This window comes from Orcinus orca, chromosome 4, assembly GCF_937001465.1.
Source record: "Orcinus orca chromosome 4, mOrcOrc1.1, whole genome shotgun sequence".
NCBI classification, from domain to species: domain Eukaryota; kingdom Metazoa; phylum Chordata; class Mammalia; order Artiodactyla; family Delphinidae; genus Orcinus; species Orcinus orca.
Window position 1 is genome coordinate 82,907,793 of NC_064562.1, and position 26,821 is coordinate 82,934,613.

The window sequence follows — 26,821 nt, forward strand, 5'->3', positions numbered from 1 at the left end:
GCAGCAAAATATTCATTCTTTTCAGGTACACATAAAACATTCATCACAGCAGACCATATTCTGGACCACAGATCAAGCCTCCCTGCATTTTAAGTGGACTGAAACTGTCCAGAGTATGTTCTCTGACCACAGCAGAATTAACGATAGAAAGATTACTTGGAAAGTCCTAATAGTTGGCAAATAACACAAGCAACACACTTCTAAATAACCAATGAGTCCAAAACAAGCACAAGGGAAACTGGAAAATATTCTGAACTGAATGCAAATGAATACACAACACCTCGACACTTGTGGGATACAGCTAAACCAAACAAAACAAAGGATTCAATAACAAACTCATCTTAGAGCATATTTTAGCTAAACTGAAATCTATTTGGTAATGATTAAATATGGGTGGTTGTTATTCATCATTACATAAAGGGGTTTAATTTGCTGATATTTACTGATACTCTCCTTAAACGGCAAAGATCTCTGTGGGCTGCTCCCAGGGATATGACGAAAGAAAACACGCACTCCCTTAACCTGTCAGAAAAAATGTGGGCCTGTACCCAAACTCCAAGGCCAAGCTAGAGGGATACGAGGGCCATGTAAGTGAGGGCACATGTTCTCTCCGGGGCAGGATGATTCTGTGTGACAGTGGAGGCACGTGGCTTGGGCCCAGAAGCCCGATGCTGCAGAGAGCAGTCAGGGGAGAGCCTTGGCGGCACAAAAGGCAGGGAGCAGAGAGGTGGGGGCAGGCGGCAGGTTCAGCGAACTGCTCGTTCGATGTCAGCACAACACAGGCGTCTTGTGGGAGAGGAAGCCTGGGACTGGACTACGAGGGCCTGGAGGGAGCCGCAGACGCGACCTGGAGCCAGAACCTGAGTCTGAGTCCTGAACCTACTGCTGAGCAACGAGGCCGCCCTGCTCCAAGTTCCCTGCTCCCCTGTGAAGGAGGACAAAACCAGCCCGTCTGTCCCTCAGCTGCAGGGGGCGCAACCGTACCACCCACACGGTGGGTGAAGCACTACATTCACGCGGAGGCGACGGGTGTAGTGGCTTGGTGAGCTGAAGGTGCCCGAGTGGTCCCAGATGAAGGAAGATGGAGGACACCCTACCGGGGTGAGTGTGGGTGAGAAGGGAGAGAATGTGGACGCAAGGCCACGGCAGCAGTACAGGCGAGGAGCACGGCCTCAACCCCAAGGCTGTGGTGGAAGCACCGAGAAAGAGGCAACAGAAGGGGCCTCGGTGACCAGCAGAGAAGGGGATGGAAAGCCAGGGAGGAGGAAAATGGAACCCGGTTCTAAAGCAGTGGATATGTGGGAAAATTGGACCCTCAAACAAGGAAGTTAGAAAATATTTTCGTGAGAAGGCGTGATGCTTCTAAACAAACTTTTGCCCATACAATAGGACACTGCTGACTTTGGAAGGAAAAAAATCTCATGAAACAAAACATTTAATCCTAAAAACTATGCATCTATTCTAAAAAGCATCTGGCAAACAAATTCTATATACAACTACACAAACGCTGTTTAGTAAAACACTGCAACTGAATTTCACCATGTTACTTCTAACATCTATACATTTTCATGCATGTCCTGATTTTACTTGAAGGCTGCAAAAATTCACAAGTGAGGACATCACAGTGTACTACTAATGTGTTATTATAGATGCACCGGATGTACAGATGCACCGGATGTACAGATGCACAGATGTAATAATGTGTTATTACAGATGCTCATCAGCAAATAAACCTTTGGCTGAGCTAACAGAGCCAAAGCGAAGAAAAAGTGAAAAGATCAACACGGAGGTAAGAAAAAAGAATTATTTGTCACTGAGTTCTCTGCTTAAAAAAAAAAAAAAGATTAAAAAGAAATCATCAATCAAGAAAGCCTAGTCACCTGAACCCACCAGACACACAAACATAACAGAAACCACCATTCTGCAATAAAGTGTAATCGTACATATGGGCCGTGGACAGTGAATGAACACAACGCCAACTTATACCTCAGGATTCGTTACCTTACGGTGACCAGGCTGAAAAATACAGCTTTATGTCACTCCAGTAGAACCACCTATTCACCTACTTGGACTGGCTCACTGCGTGACAAACAAGATGATCACTTTTCAAAATGATGACTAGAAACTATGTTTGAATAACGTCCACTGAAATTAGCTTACGTTTGAAATTCAAACGATTTTCAGATACGATATAGCACCCAAAATGAAACTGGCTTTGATCTCACTAACTTATTCCAGTAAACTCAATGGGTGAAGCTTTGCTGTTTCGTGAGAAGGAAAAGATTTGTCAAGCTTACCTAAGAGACATTTAGAACAGTGTCTATTACATGCCCATTTACAAGTTACTTCCTAAGCCAATCTCAAGAGCTATTAATAGTCTGTCACTAGAGCTTTTTGCTGACATACTACATTCTTGCCCAGAATCAGTTAGTATAGAAAGGGTACACATAGAGAGAAATTCTAACTAGCATCCTGGGAGTAGCTTATTCAACTTCCTTGCTGTAGTACCTAAAACAAACCTCAAAAGGGGAGGGAGAGAGAGGGAAACATCTGGATAGGCTCCAGAGAACTCACCCGTGCAAAGTCAAACGCATATCTGTAAATAAGTTTAAAGTTTGTAGAATCATTTAATAATGATCTTAAGTAATCCAAAGTATTTCTGAGTTTTTCTGTTGTATCACATCTAGAAAAACAGAATAAAGGCAAATTATAACCCGAGTTTTTTTTTTTTAATGTGGGGCAGTAATATAAAACACAATACCAAAAGACAATAAAAACCCTGGAGTTGGAACATGTCCACGATGAGCTATTTTCTTCCTACACTTTTTATTTTAAGAAATTTCAAATGTACAGAAAAACTGAAGGCCTAGTAAATACACACCCACATACCCATCCCCTGGGCTCACCATGAGCACTGTCACATTTGTGCTCACTCTCTCACATACATGCACTTTTTTCTGTACCATTTGAAAGTAAGTTGCCAACATAATGCCACTTTACTCCTAAACACTTCAATGCCATCATCACTCTTAATATCCTAGAAATGTTAACTTTCTGAGCTAATATATGACCCATGCGCAAATTTCCCAATTTTCCCCCAGCTGTTCCTTTTCATCCGGGATCCAATCAAGGCTCGTGCACTGCTTTCAGGTATCTATCTCCTTAGCATCTAGAAGGTGTCCTGCCTTTTTTCTGTCTTTCTTGACAATGTCATTTTTTCAAAGACCAGACTAGTTGTTTTGCAGAATCTCAGTCTGTCAGATAATTTCCCTATGATTATATTTAGATTAAGTACTCATGATAAGAACTCTCCACGTGATGTCCTTCTCAGTGTACCCTGTGAGGAGGCTCATAACGTCAGTCTGTCCCATTACTGGTGATATTAAGTTGATTCATTTGGTGAAGGTAGCGTCCACCAGATTCTCCACTTAAACGGTACTCTTCGCCCTTCTGAAATGGTGTGTAATCTGGGGGATGATACCTTGAGACTGACAATCCTGTTCCTCAACAACATTTCACCAGGTGTAACATTTTAGCATCTGTTGATGAGCCCTGCCTGAATCAATTTTAACATCTGAAGGTACAAAATGGTGATTTTTCTAATTCTATCATGCTTTTACACTTACAGGCTGGAATTGTTCTATAAAGAGTTCTACTCACCATCTTTCTTACTTTCTAGACTTAAGGATTTTTGCCTTTTTACTCAGTGTTATAATCTGCTACTGTCTTCATTCTTTTTGATGCATAAATTGTCCGTGTTTGGGCACTGGCCCCTTCAAGCTGGCTCCAGTGTCCTTCTGACATGTCCCCGTCAGTCTCTGAGCACGTACGTCCTCACTTTCTGGCACAAGATATTCTAGTTCACCTTGTACTCTCTCTACCCTAAACGTGAAATCAGCTATTTCTCCAGGGAGCCCCTAGTGATAACCATCTATTTTCACAGGTAAGAGACACACTGTTTAGTTTTCTTAAGTAGACTGATTGGTTATTTTTACAAACTAATTTTCTGTTCATAACATCTAGCCCTTAAAAATGAGAACAAAGAGTCATCATTTTCACTGACAATATTAAAGCTTTTCAATGCTGCATGTGTACCCTTGCGTTTCTCTGTAGAGCTTTTACCTCCTACTAAGTATAGACAATACATATGACAAGTATTATCAATGTAAATATTTTACATACTTTATAAACTAAAATATGGTTCATAATAGAGCATACCAATGTATTTTTAGCAATAAATTTGTGAAAGCTTTTTTTTTTTTGGTAGCTATCTACAAAAAACTCCCCAGGATCTACTGAGATGATAAAATACCTAAAAGTCAAAAGCTACAGTAAATATTTCATTTCTATGAGTCTACAACAATTTAGAATGTGCTTTATTTCTTCCTGATGTTTTTGAAAACTAGAAAAGATTAAAATTAGACTATTTTAGAAGTCAGAAAACCCTCCTTTAAGGGACTGACATGTAAGCTGAGAGCTGAAAGACAGGTGGAAACTAGATGTTTTTGGAGGCAAGGGCCTTCCACATTAAAGGAACGGTATGTGCAAAGGCCCAGTGGCAGAAGGGAGCATGCTAAGTCCAAAGACTAAAAGAAAACCACTGTGACTAGACTGGGTAGAGTAAGAGGGGAAGTGGTCCAAGATGAAGCTGAAAGGGAGGTAGGGCCACACCACAAAGGGTTTTTGTGGTCCACAGTGGGTTTGTTTGTTTGTTTGTTTTGGGAGGTTTTTTTTTGAATCCTAGAAACAATGGAAGCCACCTCCTATCACGGGAGAGACCGTGATCAGGCTTCCATCTTGAAAAGCCCACTCTGGATCTCTGTGGAGAAAGGTTAGGGAAGGAAAAAAAGAGACACTGATTGATAGCCTAGTTATAGAGATTTACTGCCAGAACCCAAATGAAGGTTGCTGGAGGCTAAAAGGATACACAAAAAAGCAGTAAGCAGAGCCTGTGAGGCAGGAGTGGGAACAGGGCTTACCGTGCACTGGGCACTCTACTGTATGGCTCGATTTTCTTACCAGGTATATAAATAATGAATAATATTTTATTAGTAATAATATGGGGGCGGATCAAAGAGGAGGGAAACCAGCTAACCCCAAAACATTTAAGGCCAAGGTTCCCCTCTTCATTTGGAAAGAAGGTTAAGGATGAAAACCACAGGAAACTGGCCAGATTTGGGCCAGTGGTTTAGTTTAGTTAGTCCTGCCCAATGAAAGGAAGAAGAGCAGTTGTTTGTTTCAACAGATTCTAGAGCAGGAACCACTCATTTAGATGACCACTGCATAGCTAAAAGAAAATAAAGTCGCTACAAGGTGAATATGACGTTCTGCAGCGTGCCTGGAAGCAAGTCCAGCCACACTGGCAAAGACGTCCCTATGTCTGCAAGACGCTCAGAGAGCTCACCTGGAGTGTCAAGCATAAAATGCCCAAAGTAAAATTTTCACTTCATGTATCTATTAAGGATGGGTTAGAGACGATACTGTCAATAAAGGGTTTAATCTGCTTTAAAAGGGGTCCTGTCCTGCGGAGACTGTGGACTAACCCCCATCAGGGAGACAGGCCGTTGAGTCACCCTGTCTGAACCGCAGGTTGCCATCTAGTGGCCACTCAACAAGGCCATCTGCAGAGGGGCTCAGTTCAAACAGAGGGCCTGTGAAGAAACAGGCTTGGCCTGAGACTTTTCAGAAAGCAGCCACATCATTCAACACATTTCCCCCTGCTTTTCTGTGTACCACGTATAAGAAAACTTGTGGTAGTCATACAGTGACAGTGCCACACCGCTAAGGGGCATCTTTTCCCATGAGAAAATATGCATATACTGTGGAATGAAATCATTGCTTATTTGAACTTTGCTGCTGTAACACAGTCCAAAGCAACAGGAATCAGGATAATAATCCTCAAAGGTTATAAAATCAAAGGTAGCTCTCTCCCATTACCCTGGGACAGCCTTTGCCCCTTCACTTGGTCAGCCCAAAGGTATTTTTCCAGCCCATCATCAGTTCTCTGCAAAGTTAGCTACAACTCTAACACACTTTTTTGGGGTTTTGTTTTGTTTAGCTTAAACACTCTATAAGCTTAATTCATCAGAGGTAACCTTAAACCACATGTTGGAACAAGGCAATAAAAAAAACAGTCAATTAAAACAAGAGTTGGGAATTCCCTGGCAGTCCAGTGGTTAGGACTCGGCGCTCTCACGGACAAGTGCACGGGCTCAATCCCTGGCCGGAGAACTAAGATCCCACAAGCCGTGTGGCCAATAAATAAATACATAAATCAATCAATCAAGAGCTGTGCCTTCTCTGAGAACGACTGCGGGAACTTGGGGATAGATGTTCCCTACCAGCTGCTGTCACTGCTTCCAAGAGTCACAAAACATGGCCCTGGAGAGGCCAAGCACACAACTCCAGATGGCATACAGAAGACTCGTTTCTGGGTGCCCTGGGGAAAGCCACATTTCATCACTTCAATGTTCCTGGTTTTAGGGACATTACCAGGGACACCCAGAAAGTGGCAGAACCGATTCAAAACTCTCTGGTTCCAAATCCCATGGGTTTCCTATTGCTAGCATGCGCTCACTGTACAGTTATAATTTTTTTAGAAGAGGTTTTGTTATATACACTTTAATTCCAGCTTGAGTCCGTAAAACTTCACTGGACAGGTTTAATAAAGCCAAAAATGAGAAAAAAAGAAAAAATCCAAATAGAAGACAAAATAGATCATTCAAAAGATGGACTACTTTCCACCTTTAGAGCATATAAAGGATTAGCCTCTGAGTTTTCTTATTTATTGGGTGCAAATACCTTATAAATACAAGTAGCATAAAGAGAAGTGACCTTATTACTTTTGGATATTTTGCCTGAACACTGCTTCCAAGCTCCTGCCCCAAATGGACTTTGTCTTGTTCATGGCTTTTGTTTCCCCAGGACCTAGAATTCGGTGCCTGGCACACCACTGCCACTCAAATATTTGCTGAACAAATGACGAATCTAGGGAGGCAGGAGGGAAAGGGGGAGGAAGTTCTTAAAACCTGAAATTGTACTATTTTTGAACTACAAAGCACCTTAAAGGTTATTGTGAGTAATCATCTTCACCTCACTGATGAGGAAACTAACCTCAGAGTTTCATCTCACAGAAGAAAGCAGATTCCTCAATTCCTTTACAGTGGATCAGGTCTGTTACTATACCGTAAATTGCGAGGGCCAAGTGGCAGCATTCTATGGGAATCCACCTGCCACTACCCGGGTCACACAAAGTGGCGAGCAGAGTTCCCCACAAAGAGCTTGTGGAGCGCCCCCCAGCCCATGAACATACGCGTAGGCCTCTTCCAGGAAACCGTGTATTTCAATTCCCAGGCAACACAATCCTCAAAACATGGGCAAGGCCTGGCACGGGGTAATATTCTTTTGTAAAGGCAAATGTAAAAACGAATCTAGAACTGTCCAAAACTGGCTACTACACCCTCTTAAGACACAGGAAACTGTGCCTGCAGAAATGCTGATGGTGCCTCCTCTAAAGCCGTGAATAACATCTTGATTTGGCTGTGCATTCATCATTACAAGGGTACTTAAAAAGGAGCCGCCATCACGTGCTCTATCCAGAAATCAACAAAGGGAGGCAGCACGGAGAACAATGCAGGAGTTAGTAGGCTGAAAATTGTAAGGAGGTGTTTCCCTACATGACATACACAATTTTAGGAGATTCCAGAGACTTAAACCTAAAATTCTAGAGCATGCTGAGAGGAAAGCGTACCTGTAAAAGGGTGATCTGGCTTTTACCTAAAACACACTTGTCATCAGACAATAGTTGTCAGAGGAAGAATGTGACTGAAGAATCAGAAGTCTTAGGTTTTCCTCCCATCCTACCACTTTCTTTCACAAATCACATACCCCTTCTAAGCCTCAGTTTCCCCATCTGTAAAACGTGCAGGGTAAATAAAGCCTGATCTGCCTAGGTAGCCGTGAGGCGCAAATGAAAGAACAGTGAACAGGCCTCATAAAACTACTAAAGCACAACGAAAATGAAGCACTGTTACCAATGACAAAGGGACAATGATATTGAAAGTTGACAAATTACAAAATTATTTAAATAAAACCATAAAACCATTTCAATTCCAATTTTAATCCAGTAAAAACTTAAGCCTATCATTCCTAGTTAAAGGAAAAAGAAAAAGAGAAGCCATTCAAGTACTTTAGATCAGTTACTGTATTAAGAATTAGCACTTCCTCTTCAAATATCATTTGAAATGTTTCATCATCCACCTCAAGTGTATCTTTCAACGAGTAACAGAGAATGACAATTTGTTTTCTTGAGTGAAACTCTTAGCAAGCACACACACGTAAACACACACGCAAACACACACGCACAGACACACATGCATGTAAGCACGAAGTGAACACGTAAAACCAGTGATTTTTTCCCCTCAATTCTGGCCCAGGTAACATAAACAGAATCTTTATTATTATTATTTTTTTAATCACTAGAGTAATGAAGTTCTAACTTTGCCCAAAGCTAATATCAGAATATATCAAATAAAAGATATTGAATATCTTTACTTACAAGTTATACTTCACTCAACTTTTCTCACTAATTATAAACCAGATGATAATACTTTGATTTTAAACCTGCGCTGTCCAATACGGTAGCCACTAGACACATGTGGCTACTGGGCACCTGAAATGCAGCTTATGAAGACTGAGATGTACCATAAATGTAAAATATACACCAGATTTTCAAGATTCAATATGAAAAAGAAGGTAAAACAGCTTTTAAAACTATTGGTTACATGTTGGAATGATAATATTTTGGATATTCTGGATTTAAGTACAATATATTAAAATAAATTTTACCTGTTTCTTTTTACTTTTTTAAACGTGGGTATTAGAAAATTTTAAATTATATACGTGGCTCACATATATGAGAAAAGGATGGCCTATTTCTACTGAGCTGCTCTAGAAGAATACTAAAATAAACAATATATATTATATAAAAACTTTAATTTCTAAAATTCATCCGTTATAGCTCTCCTCATCATAGGAAAATGGGGCTTGGTCTTCATACCTATGCACAGGTGAAGCCTGCCCAGATCCCCTGGCGGTCCTCCAGTCACCCAAGCCAGGCTCCACGAGACCCCAGGGGGGAGGCAGGCAGCCAGGGGAGGGCAAGGACACCCACCCCCAACCCTTGCCCCAGGGTAGCCTCAGGACTTACTGTAGAGACGTCATTCCTTTTAACCATTCCTGTAGAGTAAAATAACCCATGTTTTGTGCATCCAATTTCCAAGCTAGGACGAGCATAACTACCTGTTTAAAACAAAAACAAAACAAAGCAGAAAGACCAATCAAATAAGGAGGACAGACCTCAGTAATTAAATACATTAACATCAGCCAAATGCTTCGGTTCACATTAGTTTAGTCACTGAAATATGAACAAGGTAACTTCAAAAATGAGTTCTAGTTTGGCAAACATCTAAAAGTTTGATAATTCAGTCTGCTGACAAGGGTTTGGAGAAACATGACTTCTTATGCCTGATGGTGGAAGTGTAAAGCCATTAACCTCTCCCAAGGGCAGTCCTGCAGTATGTATCAAAACTGAAACCAGCAGTTCCAACTATGGAAAGTTATCTCATAGATACACCTGCACATATACACAAAGCTGTATAGTCAACAAGACTGACTACAGTACTATTTGTAGTAGCAAAAGACTGAAAACAACCAAACATCTACTAATAAGGGACTACTTAAATACTTCTTTGCTAAACACATTCCGTACGAAAGAATACTATGTCACCACTGAGACAAATGAAGTGGAGCCATCGGTACAAATACGGAATAGTTTCCAAGATTTATTAAGTGAAAATGAAAAGAGTGAGGTGCAGAACAGAGTGTTAAAAACCCAAACAGTAGGTGGTGGGACACGGACAGTGGATTCGATGTTTGTGAGTTCAACTACATACACTAGGGAAATGATTTTAAAGTAGTCCAACACTCCACTTCGATAGCACTGTGCCTGCAATGAGCGCAGGATGAGCGGACAATAACTCAATCACTTCTCAGTGGGGCGTCATCCTTGCTTTCAGTGTACCTTCTGAAACTGGGCAGACATGAGGAACTGTGACAACTCGGGTTTTTGACACCGCTCGTTACTTTTTCACTCAGCTGCTTTAGAGAAAAGGTGGCACCGAGGCAGTGATGGTGAGTTTAATAAATACCTAAAGGTATAAAAGACAAAATTACATTTCCAAGATGCCTCTAACTGCAAACTCTCCAGGGCTCTTACACAGGGAGAGAGCTGAGGCCACCTGGACTGGGGGATGAGGAGGAAGCTCTCCCATCCTGTCTACCTCAAAGACCCAAGACAAGGTGAGGGGTAACTAAAAAAGAAAGTATGCCACTCCTAAAGAGGTAAAGAAGAGGGACAGGGCCTTCCTAGGACCGTCCTAGGAAGCTTTGCCACTCTGCAAGGCTGGCTATCTCTGGAGAGTCATTCACACAAAAGGGAACCCGAGTACAAAAGAGGAGCTCACACATACACTGCTGAATGGCTTATACGTCCATTTGTTGTAATAAAAAAAAAGAAGGCAATGGGAAGGAAATAAATGTTCCTGCATACAGTTGGTCGGGGACTAGCATAATCTGCATTTGGCAGTTAATCTGATTTCTTTACCCAGGACCTAAATGCTTCATTTCATCTAACAGAAGAACTGCCCCAAACCATTAAACTACAATCCATGTGCCCAAATGGGTCAGAGGGTGGTGACGGTGAAAGGAATCCGGGTGACATAACATAAAAAATTGAGGCAAGCCAAGACATGGAAGCAACCTAAATGTCCATCGACAGATGAATGGATAAAGAAGATGTGGTACATATAGATAATGGAATACTACTCAGTCATAAAAAAGAATGAAATAATGCCCTTTGCAGCAACATGGATGGACCTGGAGATCATCATACTAAGTGAAGTAAGTCAGACAGAGAAAGACAAATACTATGTGATATCACTTATATATGGAATCTAAAGTATGACACCAATGAACCTATCTATGAAGCAGAAACAGATTCACAGACACAGAGAGCAGACTTACGGCTACCAAAGGGGAAAGGCGGGGGCAGGGAGGGATAAATTAGGAGTTTGGGATTAACATATACACACTACTATATATAAAATAGATCATCAACAAGGACCTACTGTATAGCACAGGGAACTCTACTCAATATTCTGTAATAACCTACATGGGAAAAGAATCTGAAAAAGCATAGATACATGTATGTGTACAACTGAATCACTCTGCTGTACACCTGAAACTAACACAATGTTGTAAATCAACTATACTCCAATATAAAATAAAAATTTTAAAAAAAAAGAGCATCAACGTATTTTTAGGCTGTTGTCCCTGAAAATGAATCAAAAAATACAATTTCACACCTGCCTTATATTACTTTTTGTAATAGAACCAAAGTTTTTAAAATCCCAAACAACAACAAAAGGCAAAATAAAAGCATAACACTCCCCACCATAATGAGGCAAGCAGCCACTCAGACATCACTTTAGATGATTTAATTAGGCCCTGAGAGCCAAAGGGCACATGAAGGACTCCAGAACAACAGCATTCAGGAGGTTCAGAAGGTCTGTCCTTCCAACTGCCAATGAGCTCGTTTGTAGACTAAAAATCTCCAGCTTTGTTTAATTTATAACTGGAAGATTAATGCAAAGCTTTCTCTTGGTGCTGACTTTATGGTTTTCTACTTTGGAGATCAGTATCAGTGAGAACCCAGTAAATCTCTAGGACCTATCAATCAAATATCAATTCAATCAGTACTTACCCATTTTTTTTAAGTCACTAGGTTTTTTAGATTTTAAAAATCTAGATTACTAGGTAGATAACTAGAACGGATAAGTGAACCAATTTTTCTACATATTATGCACATCACCATAAAACATGATTGTTAAATTGGTCAGAAAATGGTGACTTAAGAGACCAGGGGCCTACTAGGAAGGATTTTCCAAAAAGAAGGCGTTACATGTTCTTCAAACTATTCACACATTAGTGGATTTTCTCCTCATCCCTCAGCTTTTCTTGGAATTCTGACTCCTATGTATCTATTTACATATTTTCTAATTCAAACTTTGTATGTTCTCAAACATTATCTATACTCAATCCTCTATTAGAAGGATTAAAAATTCCACATAAATACTTGTTAAGTTAAAAAAAAAAAAAAAACGGTTACAGTAAAGGAACACACATACAAGTATGCATGTAATGTGGCCAAGCAGCCACAGCAGATATTCACAATGGGTACTTCTTCACACAAACAGACCTTTCCCTAGCACAGCGAATAAGGAAGCTAGCTACTTAAAGGATTTTTCTGTTACCTTAGTAAATGGAAGTTGAACTGAATTTTACAAGCCTGCTTAAATTTCATAAGCTATAAATATCAGGCAAGGTGAGGGTTTTAAATACTTTAAAGTGCTCACTCATCAATGCAGACAAGCCTCTAAAAAACTATTTTTGTGCTGGTTGTTCAAACAATTTCTGAAATTGGGAAGTATCCACAATTGATGGCTTATCAGAATTTACTTAACAATATTTTTCCTTTTTAATGATGAATAAAATAATAAAAATTCTATTAGTGGCATCTTAGGCTTGAAGTACAGGAATCAATACTTTGGAATAATAGTCTGAACTCGGTCGTTCAATCTTCTATGTGATTCAACATTTCAAGACTATTTCTACTGCTACAGAAATAGAAAACTAAAGACTCATAATTGCCAAAAAACGATAATAACAGTAGCTATTTTTTACTGAGTACTGGTATTTGGGGCTGAGGAACTTTAAAGAGCTGGGCCTCCCTGTTTTCTCGGTTAGAATCGGTGTCAGCACTCCTCCCACCCGACAGGCCTTTCTGGCCCTGAGAGTAGATGCCCACCTGATCCCTCTCACACTGGCGGCCCGATGCCTCCCAGCCTCCCCACCATTGGGCCCTGCTACCCACCCCTCTGATCACATGCTGATTACTGCCCCCTGGGTGGAACCTCTGGATCTCCTCTCAGGCCCAGCTCAGTCTCGCCGCTTTTATACTACTGTCCAGAAAACACTGCCAACCTTGGCCCAGCCCCTGTCAGAAAACTTCCTTCTTAAAGTCCGTGAAATGTTTTTGTCTGTCTATGACCAGGCTATGGACTAGATCAGGCAAAATACTACTGACCCAGCTGTCCCCAAACCTCTGTACCAAACTCAATAATTTATCAAGACACCTGAACTAGATTACATTAAAATAAAAATACAAGACTAAAATACATGTAGTAAGTTAAAGACAGTCCAAAGGCTCTTTAGAAAATTTACAGTGTTACTGGGGGTGGGGGAGTGGGGAGACAAAAAAAAATTTTTTTTTAATTAATTAATTTGTTTGTTTTTATTTTTGGCTGCGTTGGGTCTTCATTGCTGCGCACGGGCTTTCTCTAGTTGTGGTGAGCGGGGGCTACTCTTTGTTGCAGTGCGCGGGCTCCTCTTGCTGCGGAGCACGGGCTCTAGGCACACGGGCTTCGGTAGTTGTGGCTCGCGGGCTCAGTAGTTGTGGCTCGCGGGCTCTAGAGTGCAGGCTCAGTAGTTGTGGCGTGTGGGCTTAGTTGCTCCGTGGCATGTGGGATCTTCCCGGGCCAGGGGTCGAACCCGTGTCCCCTGCATTGGCAGGTGGATTCTTAACCACTGCGTCACCAGGGAAGCCCAACAAAATTTTTTTAAAGAAAAAAGTGTGAAGTCTCGAAGAGCATGACATGCATGGGTACCAGATATCTCACCAACAGTCTGAATGAAAGGGATGATCCCTAGAGAGCTCTTCCAGAGCATAAATTCATTTAGGATATAAGAGGTATTTGTTAAATTGGAGGCTGAGGTAATATTAAGCTGCATAGTTAATGAGTCAGAGCATTTGTATGTTTCATTTTGCAGTAAGACAAATGTGAGAATAGGAAAAAATATTCAAAACTAACATGATGATAAGAATTATGCAAAAATAATGAAGCATATAAAAAAACTTCTAATTAAATGTTTTAAAGGAAATACTTAGGGGCTTTACAATAAAAAGCAATCACTTTCTGAGCTAAATTCAACTGGAAGTGAAGGAGCTGTGAAAAAACCTTTTTAATTATAACCTATTCAAAACCCTTATGAATAATTAATTATTCAAAGTCCTGGACAAATTCTACATTAGGCTGGAACAACTACGGAGGGGGACAAAGATACACAAAGCCCTCAGTCCCCCAGTCCCCAGTTATCCGTCATGGTAGGCACACATGCCCACACCACTTTTTAAACATCTAGTTTAATTACTTTATTACTATACCTTTTAGAGACAAGAAATTAAATGAGAGAATAAAATGACTGACTGTAGTTACACCATACCAATTGCAAAAAAACTTTTGCTTACAAACCAATTTAGAATTGGAACTTATTTCTTAGATTGCCTCATAAAAACTAATGCACCCTTACTTCTTCACTGTTGCTTTATTTACCAAGAGACAAAATCAGATCAACTGATCTACCCAAATTAGTAAGTTAGACTTACATTTTCTGGTTCAACACCAATGTCTTCACAAAATTTCTCCATGCCTTCGGGACCTACAACATCATCAGTACCTGTGATAAAATGCAATTTATAGAAATTAAATCTAACCATGTACATACACTATTACTACTATAGTAGTAGTATACTGTTAAAATACTTATTATTAAAGTAAACTTAGATCAAATAACACTTAAAGACCATAAATCCTTTCTGAAGGAAGAAATCACCAAGAATATATTGAAAAATGTTCTAGAATTTCAGTTCTATCTTTAAAGGATTCTGTTCTGCACATTTAAGTCAGTTTACGGCCAAGTCCTTCAACCTGTGGATAGATGGACACATAATTTATGTCTAAACATAAGGCTACAGGCATTCAATTCCTGTTCTTTAAAGTAGCTTAAATCTCTATTCTTATTTTGGTAATAATTTCAACACATACAATAATTTTTGGAAACACAGCAAAGAACCACCTAATATTCTTTTTAAAATTAACTGGGAGATAACATAATTGTTTCTTTTACACAGAAAAAAAAAGCAAGCAGTCTTTTTGTTCTAGACAAGGCAACCTCTTCCTTCACATTCCACGTTATCTCTGTTTCTTCCTGAAAGAACTGTCCACATGTCCCAGCTCTACTGTAGCCCCCATTCATTCTTCAACCACTGCAATCTGGTTTTTGCTCATCTCCCTCCACTGCAACTCTTCTTGCCAAGGTCACCAATAAACTCCTAATCGCCACATCCAGTAGACACAGGCAATCTTTATGTGGCTTCTCTGTGGTAGCTGAGATTATCCTCCTGTAGCATCTCAACGGGGGCACCACCAGAAATAGAAACTGAGGCATCATCCTGGAGTCCCCCCTTCTCCTACATTCTCCAGAGCCAATCAGTTACCAAGTGCACTGCCAATTTTACTTCCCAAATATTTCTTAACTGCACTGACCTGTTCAGATGTCATTCTCTCACTTAGATGACCACAGCAGTCCCCTCAGGATCTCCCTAATTCCAGAGCCTCATCCCCCTCAGACCCATCCCTTACAAAGCCACCTGGAGGGTCCACACCTCAAACACAAACTCCTTCGATTTTAAGTTCCCTACTACCTACGGATAAAGTCCAAAGTCTCTGGCATATCAAATAAGGTTCTCTATGATCTACTGCGTCCCTTCCTCTTCAGCCTCATAGCTTTCCACCTTCATATCAAGTTTCTTGGAAATAAAAGAATCAAATAGATATTGCTGAATGAACAAAAATTAAGATCCAGAAACACCTACCCATTGTTTGCTATGCACACACATCCTGACACATACCCAACGCAGTACTAACTCTTTGTGGCCTCAGCCCATCTCCCTCTCCCCTCCCCCCACCTTCCCATGCCAGCTTCTTCAATCTTTAAGACAGGAACCATACAGGCAGTCCTCCCAATCTCCCCACCCCCAGCAGCACAGGCTGGGTCAGGCAGTCTTGTGTGACCCCGTGCAATGCTAGGAATGCTTTTCTCACATTTGCATTAAGTCCCAACTCATCTACCTTTCCTTCTAAATTCCTCAAGTGTAAGAACTATTTATTCTTTAAAAAACAAAATTATTTATTTGGCTGCGTTGGGTCTGAGTTGTGGCACACGGGATCTTTTACTTGCGGCATGCGGGATCTTTTAGTTGCGGCATGCGGGATCTAGTTCCCTGACCAGGGATCGAACCTGGGCCCCCCTGCACTGGGAGCACAGAGTCTTAGCCACTGGACCACACAAGAATCACTCTACAATCTTCCATAGCCTTCAGATCTAGCAAGCTGCCAAGACCAGCAGGATCCACCATCTGAAAATGTCTCAGTTTCATTCAAATATTATCTACTGGGCACACCCTGGAGCGATGCACTGTAGAAGTGGCTAAAGAGGAGTAATCCACGGTCCTTGCCCTCCAGGAAGGGAGACAAAGCATAAGAGTAATTTCAATACAGTAATAACTAGATCACAATAAAAGTGTAAGGTGGTTGTTCTCAACAAAGGATGACCATTAAAATCACCTTGGACAGTCTTGTGTCACTTTTCTGCTTCTAATCCTTGGCTCCCCCTGAAGTCCAAACTCAGGCTCTTCCACATAATCTAGCCAGAGCAAATACTTTTTCTGCATGTGTTGTTTTCCTTTTAATCAGAAATGTGCTACTTTGTTACAAAGAGTTTTATTTCACATATTCAAATCTGTTACCTTTTTCTGGGACTTTCTGTTTTCTCCTTTTATTTTACATGTTTTTCTATGAATTCTTAATTTTTTTATCTTGATTATGGAGGGAAAATCAAAGTTTACTTAGTTTTTTGGGCAACATTAATACATGAACATGATATAAAATTTCATTTAAAAGAAAAACTGAAAATAAAAATGTTAAAAAAGCAAAAGTTTCCTCCTAACTTCTCTCTACTCCGCAGAGACGACCACTTATTAAAGAATTTCTGGGACTTCCCTGGTGGTCCAGTGGTAAAGAATCCGCTTTCCAACACAGGGGACACGGGTTCGATCCCTGGTCAGGGAACTGAAATCCCACATGCCGCGGAGCAACTAAGCCAGCGCGCCACAACTACCGAGCCCACGCGCCTCAACCAGACAGCCCACGTGCCGCAAACTACAGAGCCCATAAATAAATAAAAGAATTTCTTTAAGAACCCTTCCCCAAATAAGCCATTTTATAAATTCTACCTGCAGAATAGATATACATATTTATTTAGTTTTTCAGGCAATTCTCTTTGGCTTTCCAGGTACACAACAATTCAATCATTTCACCTTCAACGAATGATCATTTTTGCCTCCTGCTTTCCTGTATTCATGCCCTTTCTTTCTTTCTCTTACCTAACAGCATTAGTTAATAACTCCCAAAACAATGGCAAATAAGAAGAGTGAGAGTGGGCATCTTTATCTCATTCCTGACTCAAATGAAAATACAGTTAGCATTTTATCACTTGGGCTTGAGTGTGCACAGTCCCGCATGTGGGCACTCATGTGTATATTACACACAAACGATATATGAAAACATTCACCCGATGAAATGTTCAAATAAAGAAGCCCAAGAAAATAGAGTAAAAAGAGATAGCCTGCCTTCTTCCTTTCCTTACGAGACAGGCATGTATCCTCCCAGACCTTTTTGCTGTGTTTTTATGTATGTGCAAATATACGGTGAAATGTACCCCTGAATTTGTTTACCTACACACTTGGGTTCATACTGTACCTACAAATTCTACACCTTGCTTTTCTCACCAACTGTGTCTGATAATTCTCCTGTGAGAGCACCTAGCTGACATACTTTACATTACCCCCCTGCAGGTGACCGTGTGTGTGTGTATACCATGTTTCATCGTTCTTTTCCTCATTCCACTACTGCAAAGTATTTAGGCTGTGACATTAAAGAGTAATTATTCTCATATGGAAGTATCCACCTATTACTATTTTGCTAAGAGGTTTGGTTGTAGGAACAGATGACTCTTTGGTATCTACTGATGGAACTCATTGGCAGTTGGTTGCACAGAGCTGAGAAAAAAAAAGGTACTTATAATCTTAAAAAAATTTTTGTCTTTGGCTTCTATTCTTCGTGATTTAAAAAAGCTCTTTTACTGCAACCTATTCTTGAGCCTGGCAAGTCACCTGCCCTTCCCCTGCCTGTGCACAGGGCCCTGGGGTCTCCCAGCTGGCTGTCCCACTCACAACCTGGCCTCCTCTCCCTGTCAGTGCTCATTACAATGACGACGCTTCTCATTTGTTTGTCTGTTTGCCACACCAGAGAATAAGCTCTGAGTACAGTGCTTCTGTCATCCACACACCAGAGCCTGGCACGTAGCAGGCCCGCAAAGGTTGGCTGAGGTACACTGGGCAGTGGTAAACATTAAGTTAGCCATGCTTTTTTCTTTTTTCCACATTTTATGCAATGCCATTGTTAGGTTACTTATATACACATGCACCTGTGTATTTGAAAAGAGCAAGGTTTTAACAATATGATCTGCAACGGCATGACTCATGTTACTTTAATATTTTATCCTAAAAATATTAAATATAGCTTATCAGTCAACATTACTTAAAGGCTACCCATAATCCTGATATCTACAACAACTTTCCCTTTTTTCTCATTATCATTCCCTTGTACACATTTAGATCTATTTGTAATCACATTGTTCATTGGGATTATGGGTATATTTACACTAGATGTGTCATTTTACCTGTAGAACTGAACAATCTTAATCTAATAAATAGGCCACTGGTTAACACAAAGTGGATTAAAAGTGGGTTTGAGGGAGATGGTTTAAAAGCTATAGAATGCCCTGGTGAAAGAAACTAGAGATACATTTACAAGGCGGATGTACTGACAATAATCTAGAAAAAAGTGGTCCTCCCACTTTCACTGCCATTTTAAGCAGGGGCCCCTAACTAAATATACTTTATACTAACTAAACCTTTTCATGAGAGCCCAAGATGCTCATGGCAGAGTTTCCATAATCACACCATGCTGCATCTCTGGGGCAAACGGGCCACGCTGTCTCCTTTGCCAAGAAACCTTGTCAGCAAAACTTTTGTCTCCTTTGTCACTTAGCACCTACTCCTGGTCCCAAATCTCACTTTGGTAAAACAAGAAACAATTCTGCTATAGAACCTAATCGAAAGTAGAGATGAAGGGCCTACAGTCAGGATTTGTAGAACTTTTATGACCTACGTGTGTGAGCTTCAATGTGACTCTGAAATGCTGGCACTTGTGTATCTGGTCTCATCTCTCACTCTTAGATATATCTCAGAAAGTGGAAGTTATTAGACAAATCATTTATGTAAAACTGGTTATTTTAATGAAAAGAAATGGGATTCCAGTTGCAGATGGAGGTCTAAATAAGACACTCCCCCAATCTTACCCCCAGCAATCCTTTCTAAAGTCACAGAGGACTCAAGTACCAAAGTACAAAAGGGAGTAAGCCTATAACCACAGAGAACAGGACAAGAGCCCCAGTGGAGAGCATTTCATTTATTAAATCTCTGAGAATCAGAAACTGAGTTGACAGGGATTTAAAAAGGTGAGAGGCTGCAGCACAGGATGTGCAAAAGAGGGCTGGGACTAACTGGCCAGGCAGGAGCTGGGAGGAGCTGGGCTCAGGCTAAAGGAGTACAGAGGACAGGGCAAGCGTGGAACTGAGGACTCTGGGAAGAACTAAGGTCCATCTGTGTAGCACAACTGCAGCACCAAGGCCCCTACCACCCTCCACTGCACTCCAGATTCAGTGCAGGGAGTCAACCAAAAGCAGATGGCTCTCTCCGAGGGAACAGGAGCACAGTGAGGGGGGACAGGCCCTCACTCTAGCACAGGGGGCCCACGGCCTCACTGTCTGCTCCCACAGACTTGCCCAGAGCACAACCTTCCAGGGACTTCTCGCCATGCATTTTTCTTGAATAATACTTATCTTCAGTTTTTATTCATGTAGTTGGGATATTAAAAAATGAGGACTTCCCTGGTGGCGCAGTGGTTAAGAATCCGCCTGTCAATGCAGGAGACACAGGTTCGAGTCCTGGTCCGGGAAGATCCCACATGTCGCGGAGCAACTAAGCCCGTGCATCACAACTACTGAGCCTGCGCTCTACAGCCTGCATGCCACAGCTACTGAAGCCTGCACACCTAGAGCCCGTGCTCCACAACAAAGAGAAGCCACCACAATGAGAAGCCTGCGCACCGCAAAGAAGAGTAGCCCCCCGCTCACCACAGCTAGAGAAAAGCCCACGCCCAGCAACGAAGACCCAATGCAGTCAAAAATAAATTAATTAATTTTAAAAAAAAGAAAGTAGGTGCCAGTTGTTCTCAATTTCAAGCTATTTTCCCTGATAAAAAAAAAGCAAAAAAAGCAAAAAAAACAAAAAAAACAAAAAAAGCAAAAACTAAAAGAGGGGGGGAATTAATAAAAATAGGGATAGCCACACCCACATAAACTTCTCGCAGTGATGAAATCCCAAGGAACCACCTGGCAGGGGCCTCAAGGAACCTAAAGAATGTGGCTTAATCTTTATCCCAAATGTCACCTTTCTGAGCCAGAGAAAAGCAAACAAGTAGGAAAACAGTACCTTGTTTCCTTTTAAAAGAAAACAGAAGTGTGGCTTTTACTATGGAAAAATTCATATTTGCTTATAAAGGAAGACACAAAGAATGTCAAAATAGCTGTGCTATGGTGGTGGGATTAAGTATACTTTTTCTGTTTAAACTTTCCTTTTTATAATATATTTCATAACAATAAATGTGAACCAATATGAGAAAGCAAGAGATCTTCATAATCAAAGTGATATGAACATGAGAAAACGTTCCATCATTCAGACCCAAGTACTGAACACCTGGAAACGTGCTAACCACTTTCACAAAACGTCTTCAAGAGATTCATGTTCTCAAGACCTAAAAACAGATAAATTCTAATACTACAGAAGTGTCTGTACCATGTGTCTGTGCCCTGCAAACAAAATCCAGCTCAAACTAGTTCAAATAATGAAAGAGAATTCACTAGAAGGATATTGGGGTAGCTCACAAAAATCCAAAAAACTACAGGAATCAGGATCGCATCCTTTCAAGTCTACCACCAGAAGAGAAAGATGCTCTTCTCCCAGCTTCAGTCTGAAAACCCTAGGAAATTTTATCTGATTGTCCTGACCTGGGTTACCTGGCAGCTCCTGGAACAATCTCTGTGGCCAAAGGGGCAAGATTTTTATCAGAAAAAGGGTAAGGTAGGGGTAGGAGGAAAACACTGGCCCCAGGAGGAATCCTCATTTTCATACCCAATAAAAGGGTATCAAAACCAGCTATGGGGCTTCCCTGGTGGCGCAGTGGTTGGGAGTCCGCCTGCCAGTGCAGGGGACGCGGGTTCGTGCCCGGGTCCGGGAGGATCCCACATGCCGCGGAGCGGCTGCGCCCGTGAGCCATGGCCGCTGAGCCTGCGTGTCTGGAGCCTGTTGCTCCGCGGTGGGAGAGGCCGCAACAGTGAGAGGCCCGTGTGCCGCAAAAAAGAAAAACAGTTATGAACCATGTCCTTCCTTTAAGAGTACAACGAAGGCTATTAAGCTAAGTAAGCTAAGAGATGCATAGCAGCTTGTCATATGGAAAAGTGGAGAAAAACACTCCAGGCAAAGGGATGGCACTGAGTTAGTTGTCTTTTATCCTGTAGGTAGCAGGGATTTTTAAGTGGGGAGCAAGGGTGCAGCGGATTGTTAGGGAATGACATGTATGATCTGTTCCGTTTATTTTATTTTTTTTTTTCAAATAATACAACAGGAAACACATAGAACCTGACTGGGAGTAGAGACCAATGTCAAGAAAATTAGTTTGAAGGTCACTGGAAATGTCAAGTTGATAAGTTATGATAGGGCCAGAAATATGGTGGGGAAGAGGAAAGGTAAAAGAGCCTTCAGTTCAAACTTGTCTGAAAATTTTTCTTTCCCCCTTTTTTACACATACACAGCCACAAAAACAAACAAACCCTTTATTTCAGTATTACATTATCCAACCAATTATAATAAGTTGCAAAAATGGGATTGGATTTAAGACATTTTAAATGACAAAACAAACACTGTCTGCCAAATGATCTTTCAAACTAGAGGCACAATATAGGAAATTCCATTGCACTACATAAAGGTTCAAAGCAGCAAAGCTTATTTTAACTTGGATGCATAAACCAAATAGTCACCCATTACCAGCATTCTCAAGAGGTTTCCTAGCAATCCAAAGTATTTCTCCCAAGTACATTTCATCTTTTCAGTTCCCTTCTAGTGTTCTGAATTCTTTGGCTTAGCTGCTGGCTATAAATAGGACATTTGGTGATTTGTTTCGACAGTGTTCCCTCCCGAAAACAGGGAGACGGACACACACACACACACACACACACACACACACACACACACACACACACAAATTCGAAAAGTACTCCTTTTTAATTCTTTAATCTCCTCTAAGGCACTCCTTATTTTTATGAGGCTCAGTCTTAGATGAGATAAATGATTACCTACCTGCATATTCATAGAACCATTCTAAGCACCTCTTACTTGAAAAGGCTTCTTCTTCAGTCTTTATTCTAGTTGTATCATATTTTCTATACATGCTAGAAATCAAGAAAGGGGTTTTAAGTTATTTAAAGTAAAGATACTGAGTTTTTTTAAGTAGCAAATAGTTTTTATTCTTTTACCCAACCAAACATCTATTCAGTCAGTATTTCATGTATATTTAAAATATGTCACTTCTTGCATTTGGAAGCTTCAGCTGTTATAACTATAGTTTTAAACACAGTCACACCCAGTATAAAATTAAATGGTAAGCACTTAATACAGGTTTTTCTCTGATGAACAAATAATCAGTAAAAACTGAAGAGAACAAGTATTTAATATACTCCTTTCTCTCTCTCTAGCCAGAACTAACTACAGAACACTAGTGATACAGCAAGAAATGTGGACGGTGTTTCTTCAACTGGTGACCCTAGGACTCGCTCATGTCTCTGCATCAAGTTCTCCTGACTCCCGTGCCGTACGAGTCAGGCTGGGCGACACATGGTCTAAGGAAGAACCTGGCAGTATTAGACACCTCCAAGGAACTTGTCAAGCAAATAAAAAGAAACATCAAATTATGTCCAAGCCTCCAGGAAAAGAACCTCAGGAAAACGAAGTACAGAGAATCCTTGGCTTCTGCCCTTCTCCTATCATGCCCTAGCATTGTGGAGACAGACACATAAGCTGGAGAACTGAGTCAGCAAGCACAGCAGCCTCCTCCTGCCAACACTGTGACCCTTGGCAGGGATTCCTTATTTCATGATGACACGGGGCTGAGAACCAAGACAGGCCCTACTTGGGGAGGGGAGAAGCAGCAGTACTTTTAAAATAGTGATTTTGATAGAAAAATTATGAGTATTTATATATAAATTGTCTAAATAGTTATATAAACATTTATGAATACAGTTTTTATTTACATAGCATATAATATAAAATCATGTATAATTCTTTTTAAAAGAGCATTTATTCATGATCAAGACTTTCACCAGAATATCTGTATATACCGCTGATCAGAGATTCTGGGTTTCAATACCCAGAAAACCCCCAAAACATGGTTATAAAGTATTAAGATACTGAAACCGCAAACCACCACTTTTGTATTTCTTCTATAAAAAGTAGCCATCCCACCTGGAAACAAAGGTGGATACTGTCCAGGGGTTCAAACAGATTTGCTCCAACCCTGGGCCTGGACATCCTATCTCAGCTCAAAGTCTGTAACTAGTCGATATCCTGGAGACCTCTATATGACACTGTAATGACTGAATCACTTAAAAATACTCTACCTAAAAAAGGACAATGGAATAACATTACCAAAAAAAAAGATACCAGTACATGCTATTACATGGATGGACCTCAAAAAAATTACGCTAAGTGAAAGAAGCAAGGCACAAAAAGACCACTGACGTGAACCGTTCAGAAAAGGCAAATCGTAGGCACAGGAAGTGAATCTGTGGTTTCCTGGGGCTGGGAATAAGCACAGGGATGGACTGTGAATGGGCGTCAAGGCTCCAACTGGGGTGATGGGAATCTTCTAACATTGGTTTGCAGTGATGGCTGCACAGCTCCAACAACTCCATAATGATCACTAAACTGTACACTTAAAATCGCATACATTGTGGTATGTAAATGAAGTTGTTTTTCAAAAAAGACCAAGAATGAAACTCGGATAACGTTACAGCTCCCCATCCCCTAGGTGACCGATGAAATGCTATTCATGAGAGTAACTCACACCCTTCTGCAACTCAATTACCAGTTTTTAAACTGGCTTCAGGGCTTCCCTGGTGGCGCAGTGGTTAAGAATCCGCCACGGGTTCAAGCCCTGGTCCGGGAAGATCCCACATGCCGCGGAGCAACTAAGCCCGTGCACCACAGCTTCTGAGCCTGCGATCTAGAGCCCGCGGGCCACAACTACTGAGCCCGCGTGCCACAGCTACTGAAGCCCGCCCGCCTAGAGCCCGTGCTCCACAACAAGAGAAGCCACCGCAATGAGAAGCCCACGCACCACAACGAAGAGTAGCCCCCACTCGCAGCAACTAGAGAAAAGCCCGCGCAGCAACGAAGACCCAACGCAGCCAAAAATAAATAAATTTATTTTTAAAAAAAAGAAAGAAGCAGAAAAATCTCATCTAATTCCCTTGATTTATCGATGTGGCAATTCAGGCCACATAAGTGAAGTGAAGTGACCTACAGAGCCAGAATGGAGGCAGATGGGAAAAGGCAGAAAAGATTAAAACTATGATGTTTATTCATTGTCTTTTTTAAAAAGAGAAAGAGAAAGAACCAAAAGATGTCTAATAAAATCTGGTTGAAATAGTAAAGATGCCTAAAATAAGCAAGTCTAATGGACCTTGGGAGTTACCAAAATTAACAGTTCACTTGTCTGAAAGAGAAGTGGTTTCAACAGTCTTGTTTTTCATGGTTTCTAAGAAATGCTCACTCTTTTGAGTAGAAATGTCAGCTCAGCTAATATTCCAGGCAGGCTTAGAGCACTTGGTGCAGGCAGCTCTCTCCAGCCACGCAACCCAGGTCCTGGCAAAGGCAGCTACAGGATTCCCGTGGTTGTAGGTAGTGAGTGAGACCCCCTTAAAGAAGAGATAAGTACCAATCCTGAGGTCCTCAACAGGCACAGAGGGCAAGCTCTTAAAAGCAAAGAAAGAAACACTACACCAGTTCTGGTGGATCAATGGACTGAGATAAAATTTGAATTTCTATGAAGTCAGGTTACCTAACTTGTTTTTGTTTCATGAGCCCACACGTTAAGTAAGTATCACAAAAAATTACACTTTGAAGTTTTCCTGGCAGAACCAAAACAATATTCTGGTTGGCATTTGTACGCTTAGAAGACCCACACTGGGCTTGGGTAGAAAGGTGCCTCTTCAACACATATGCCATCAATGTGGTTCCACTGTCTCTGTGACGTACCTATCGTGTCTACTTTTCTTGGCAGATAAATCATCTCCAGAGGCAGGTCTTCTCTTTTTCCTCGGCGGCATCACTTTACTAAAGCAGTCCGAAGAACTGCAAGACCGCAGACTTCCTACAAAACAGAGTGAAGAGCACAAAAGTAAGGAATGCCACATTGAAACCCTTCCAAAGAATATCAGCGCTAAACGAAGAGCTTTCACAACTTACACCGCAAAGGGTTTAGATGTTCTCTGTAAACGTGAAAAAATGAAAAGTGAAAAACTGGTTTTCAGTTCTTCTTTGAGAAAATGTTAGAGTCAAGAAATAAACCTAGCAATGACACAAATTAGTTAATAGTCCCCCCAAAACACACACCAGAAATGAAGTTATCATAACTTCAGTTTACTCTCCAAAAATACTAATATAAATCATCTACGCTTCCAGCTTCCTTTACACGTCAATGTTCCTTCAGAAGGAATTGCACTGCTATCTCATTTCTGTACTTCATTAGGCAAGGTCAGCTCGACTGGTGACCTTGGGTCTAAAATACATACAAGTACATCAGTCCAAACACTCTTAAGCTTCAAGGAATATCTGATTAAAAAAAACAAAACAAAACAGAATTTGGATTTTTGGGGCAAAAGCCTGACATGATCTTGAGCAAAACTTCCATAAATATTTTTAATTTGTTTCTGCCACTTTCAGTCAGGGTTTTTGGAAGCATTAACTTTCATTTGGTAAAAGATATTAAAATGTAACAACAACATGCAACATCTATGGAAACCTTATGGTGAGCCAGGCCCTGCTCTTAACGCTTACATGTATGACACCTCACTTAACCTCACAACAAGCTTACGAAGAAAGAATAATCATTACTGCTTATGCAGATAAGAAAACGGAGGCAGAGAGGGTCAGGTAAGGGGCAAAATTGGAATTCAAACCCAGACAAGTCTCACTTCAGACTGTTTTAAACCATTATAAATTTCTAGACAATTATAACATAATTAAAATACCCATCTTGGCACAAGTACTATCAGAGATATTATGTCATTTGGTTCCCACAATAACCCTGAACGACAGGCAGGGCAGAGTTAATTATCTCTACTGACTGATGGTAAAAAGTAAGGCTTAGGCATTCAAGAGATTTTCCAAGGTCTCAGAAGTGCTAAGTGGTGAAATCTGGACTGCATGTCCTCCTCCTTGCACTGGTGCCGTGGTGGGAGGGCCCAGGGCCCTCAGTGAGCCTCTGGGACAAGGCAGCACCGGGTGACAGGGTCTGAGTGTTCTGCATTCAGTGGATGAGCTCCAGCTCCTCACCTAGTCATG

General features: G+C 41.1%; 1 protein-coding gene across 8 annotated transcripts in view; it reads right to left on the reverse strand.

Annotated features, from left to right (window-relative positions):
• The window catches only part of DCUN1D4 (defective in cullin neddylation 1 domain containing 4), a 68,905-nt gene that overhangs the window by 15,439 nt on the left and 26,645 nt on the right, over positions 1–26,821 (reverse strand). For all 8 annotated transcript variants that reach the window (XM_033425452.2, XM_033425451.2, XM_033425453.2 and 5 more), the window contains 5 exons: positions 25,514–25,628; positions 22,559–22,650; positions 14,564–14,634; positions 9,209–9,300; positions 2,575–2,683 (listed from right to left, as the gene is read on the reverse strand). In XM_033425452.2, the coding sequence (XP_033281343.1) occupies positions 2,575–2,683; positions 9,209–9,300; positions 14,564–14,634; positions 22,559–22,650; positions 25,514–25,628 (479 nt within the window). The remainder of the gene's footprint in view (positions 1–2,574; positions 2,684–9,208; positions 9,301–14,563; positions 14,635–22,558; positions 22,651–25,513; positions 25,629–26,821) is intronic.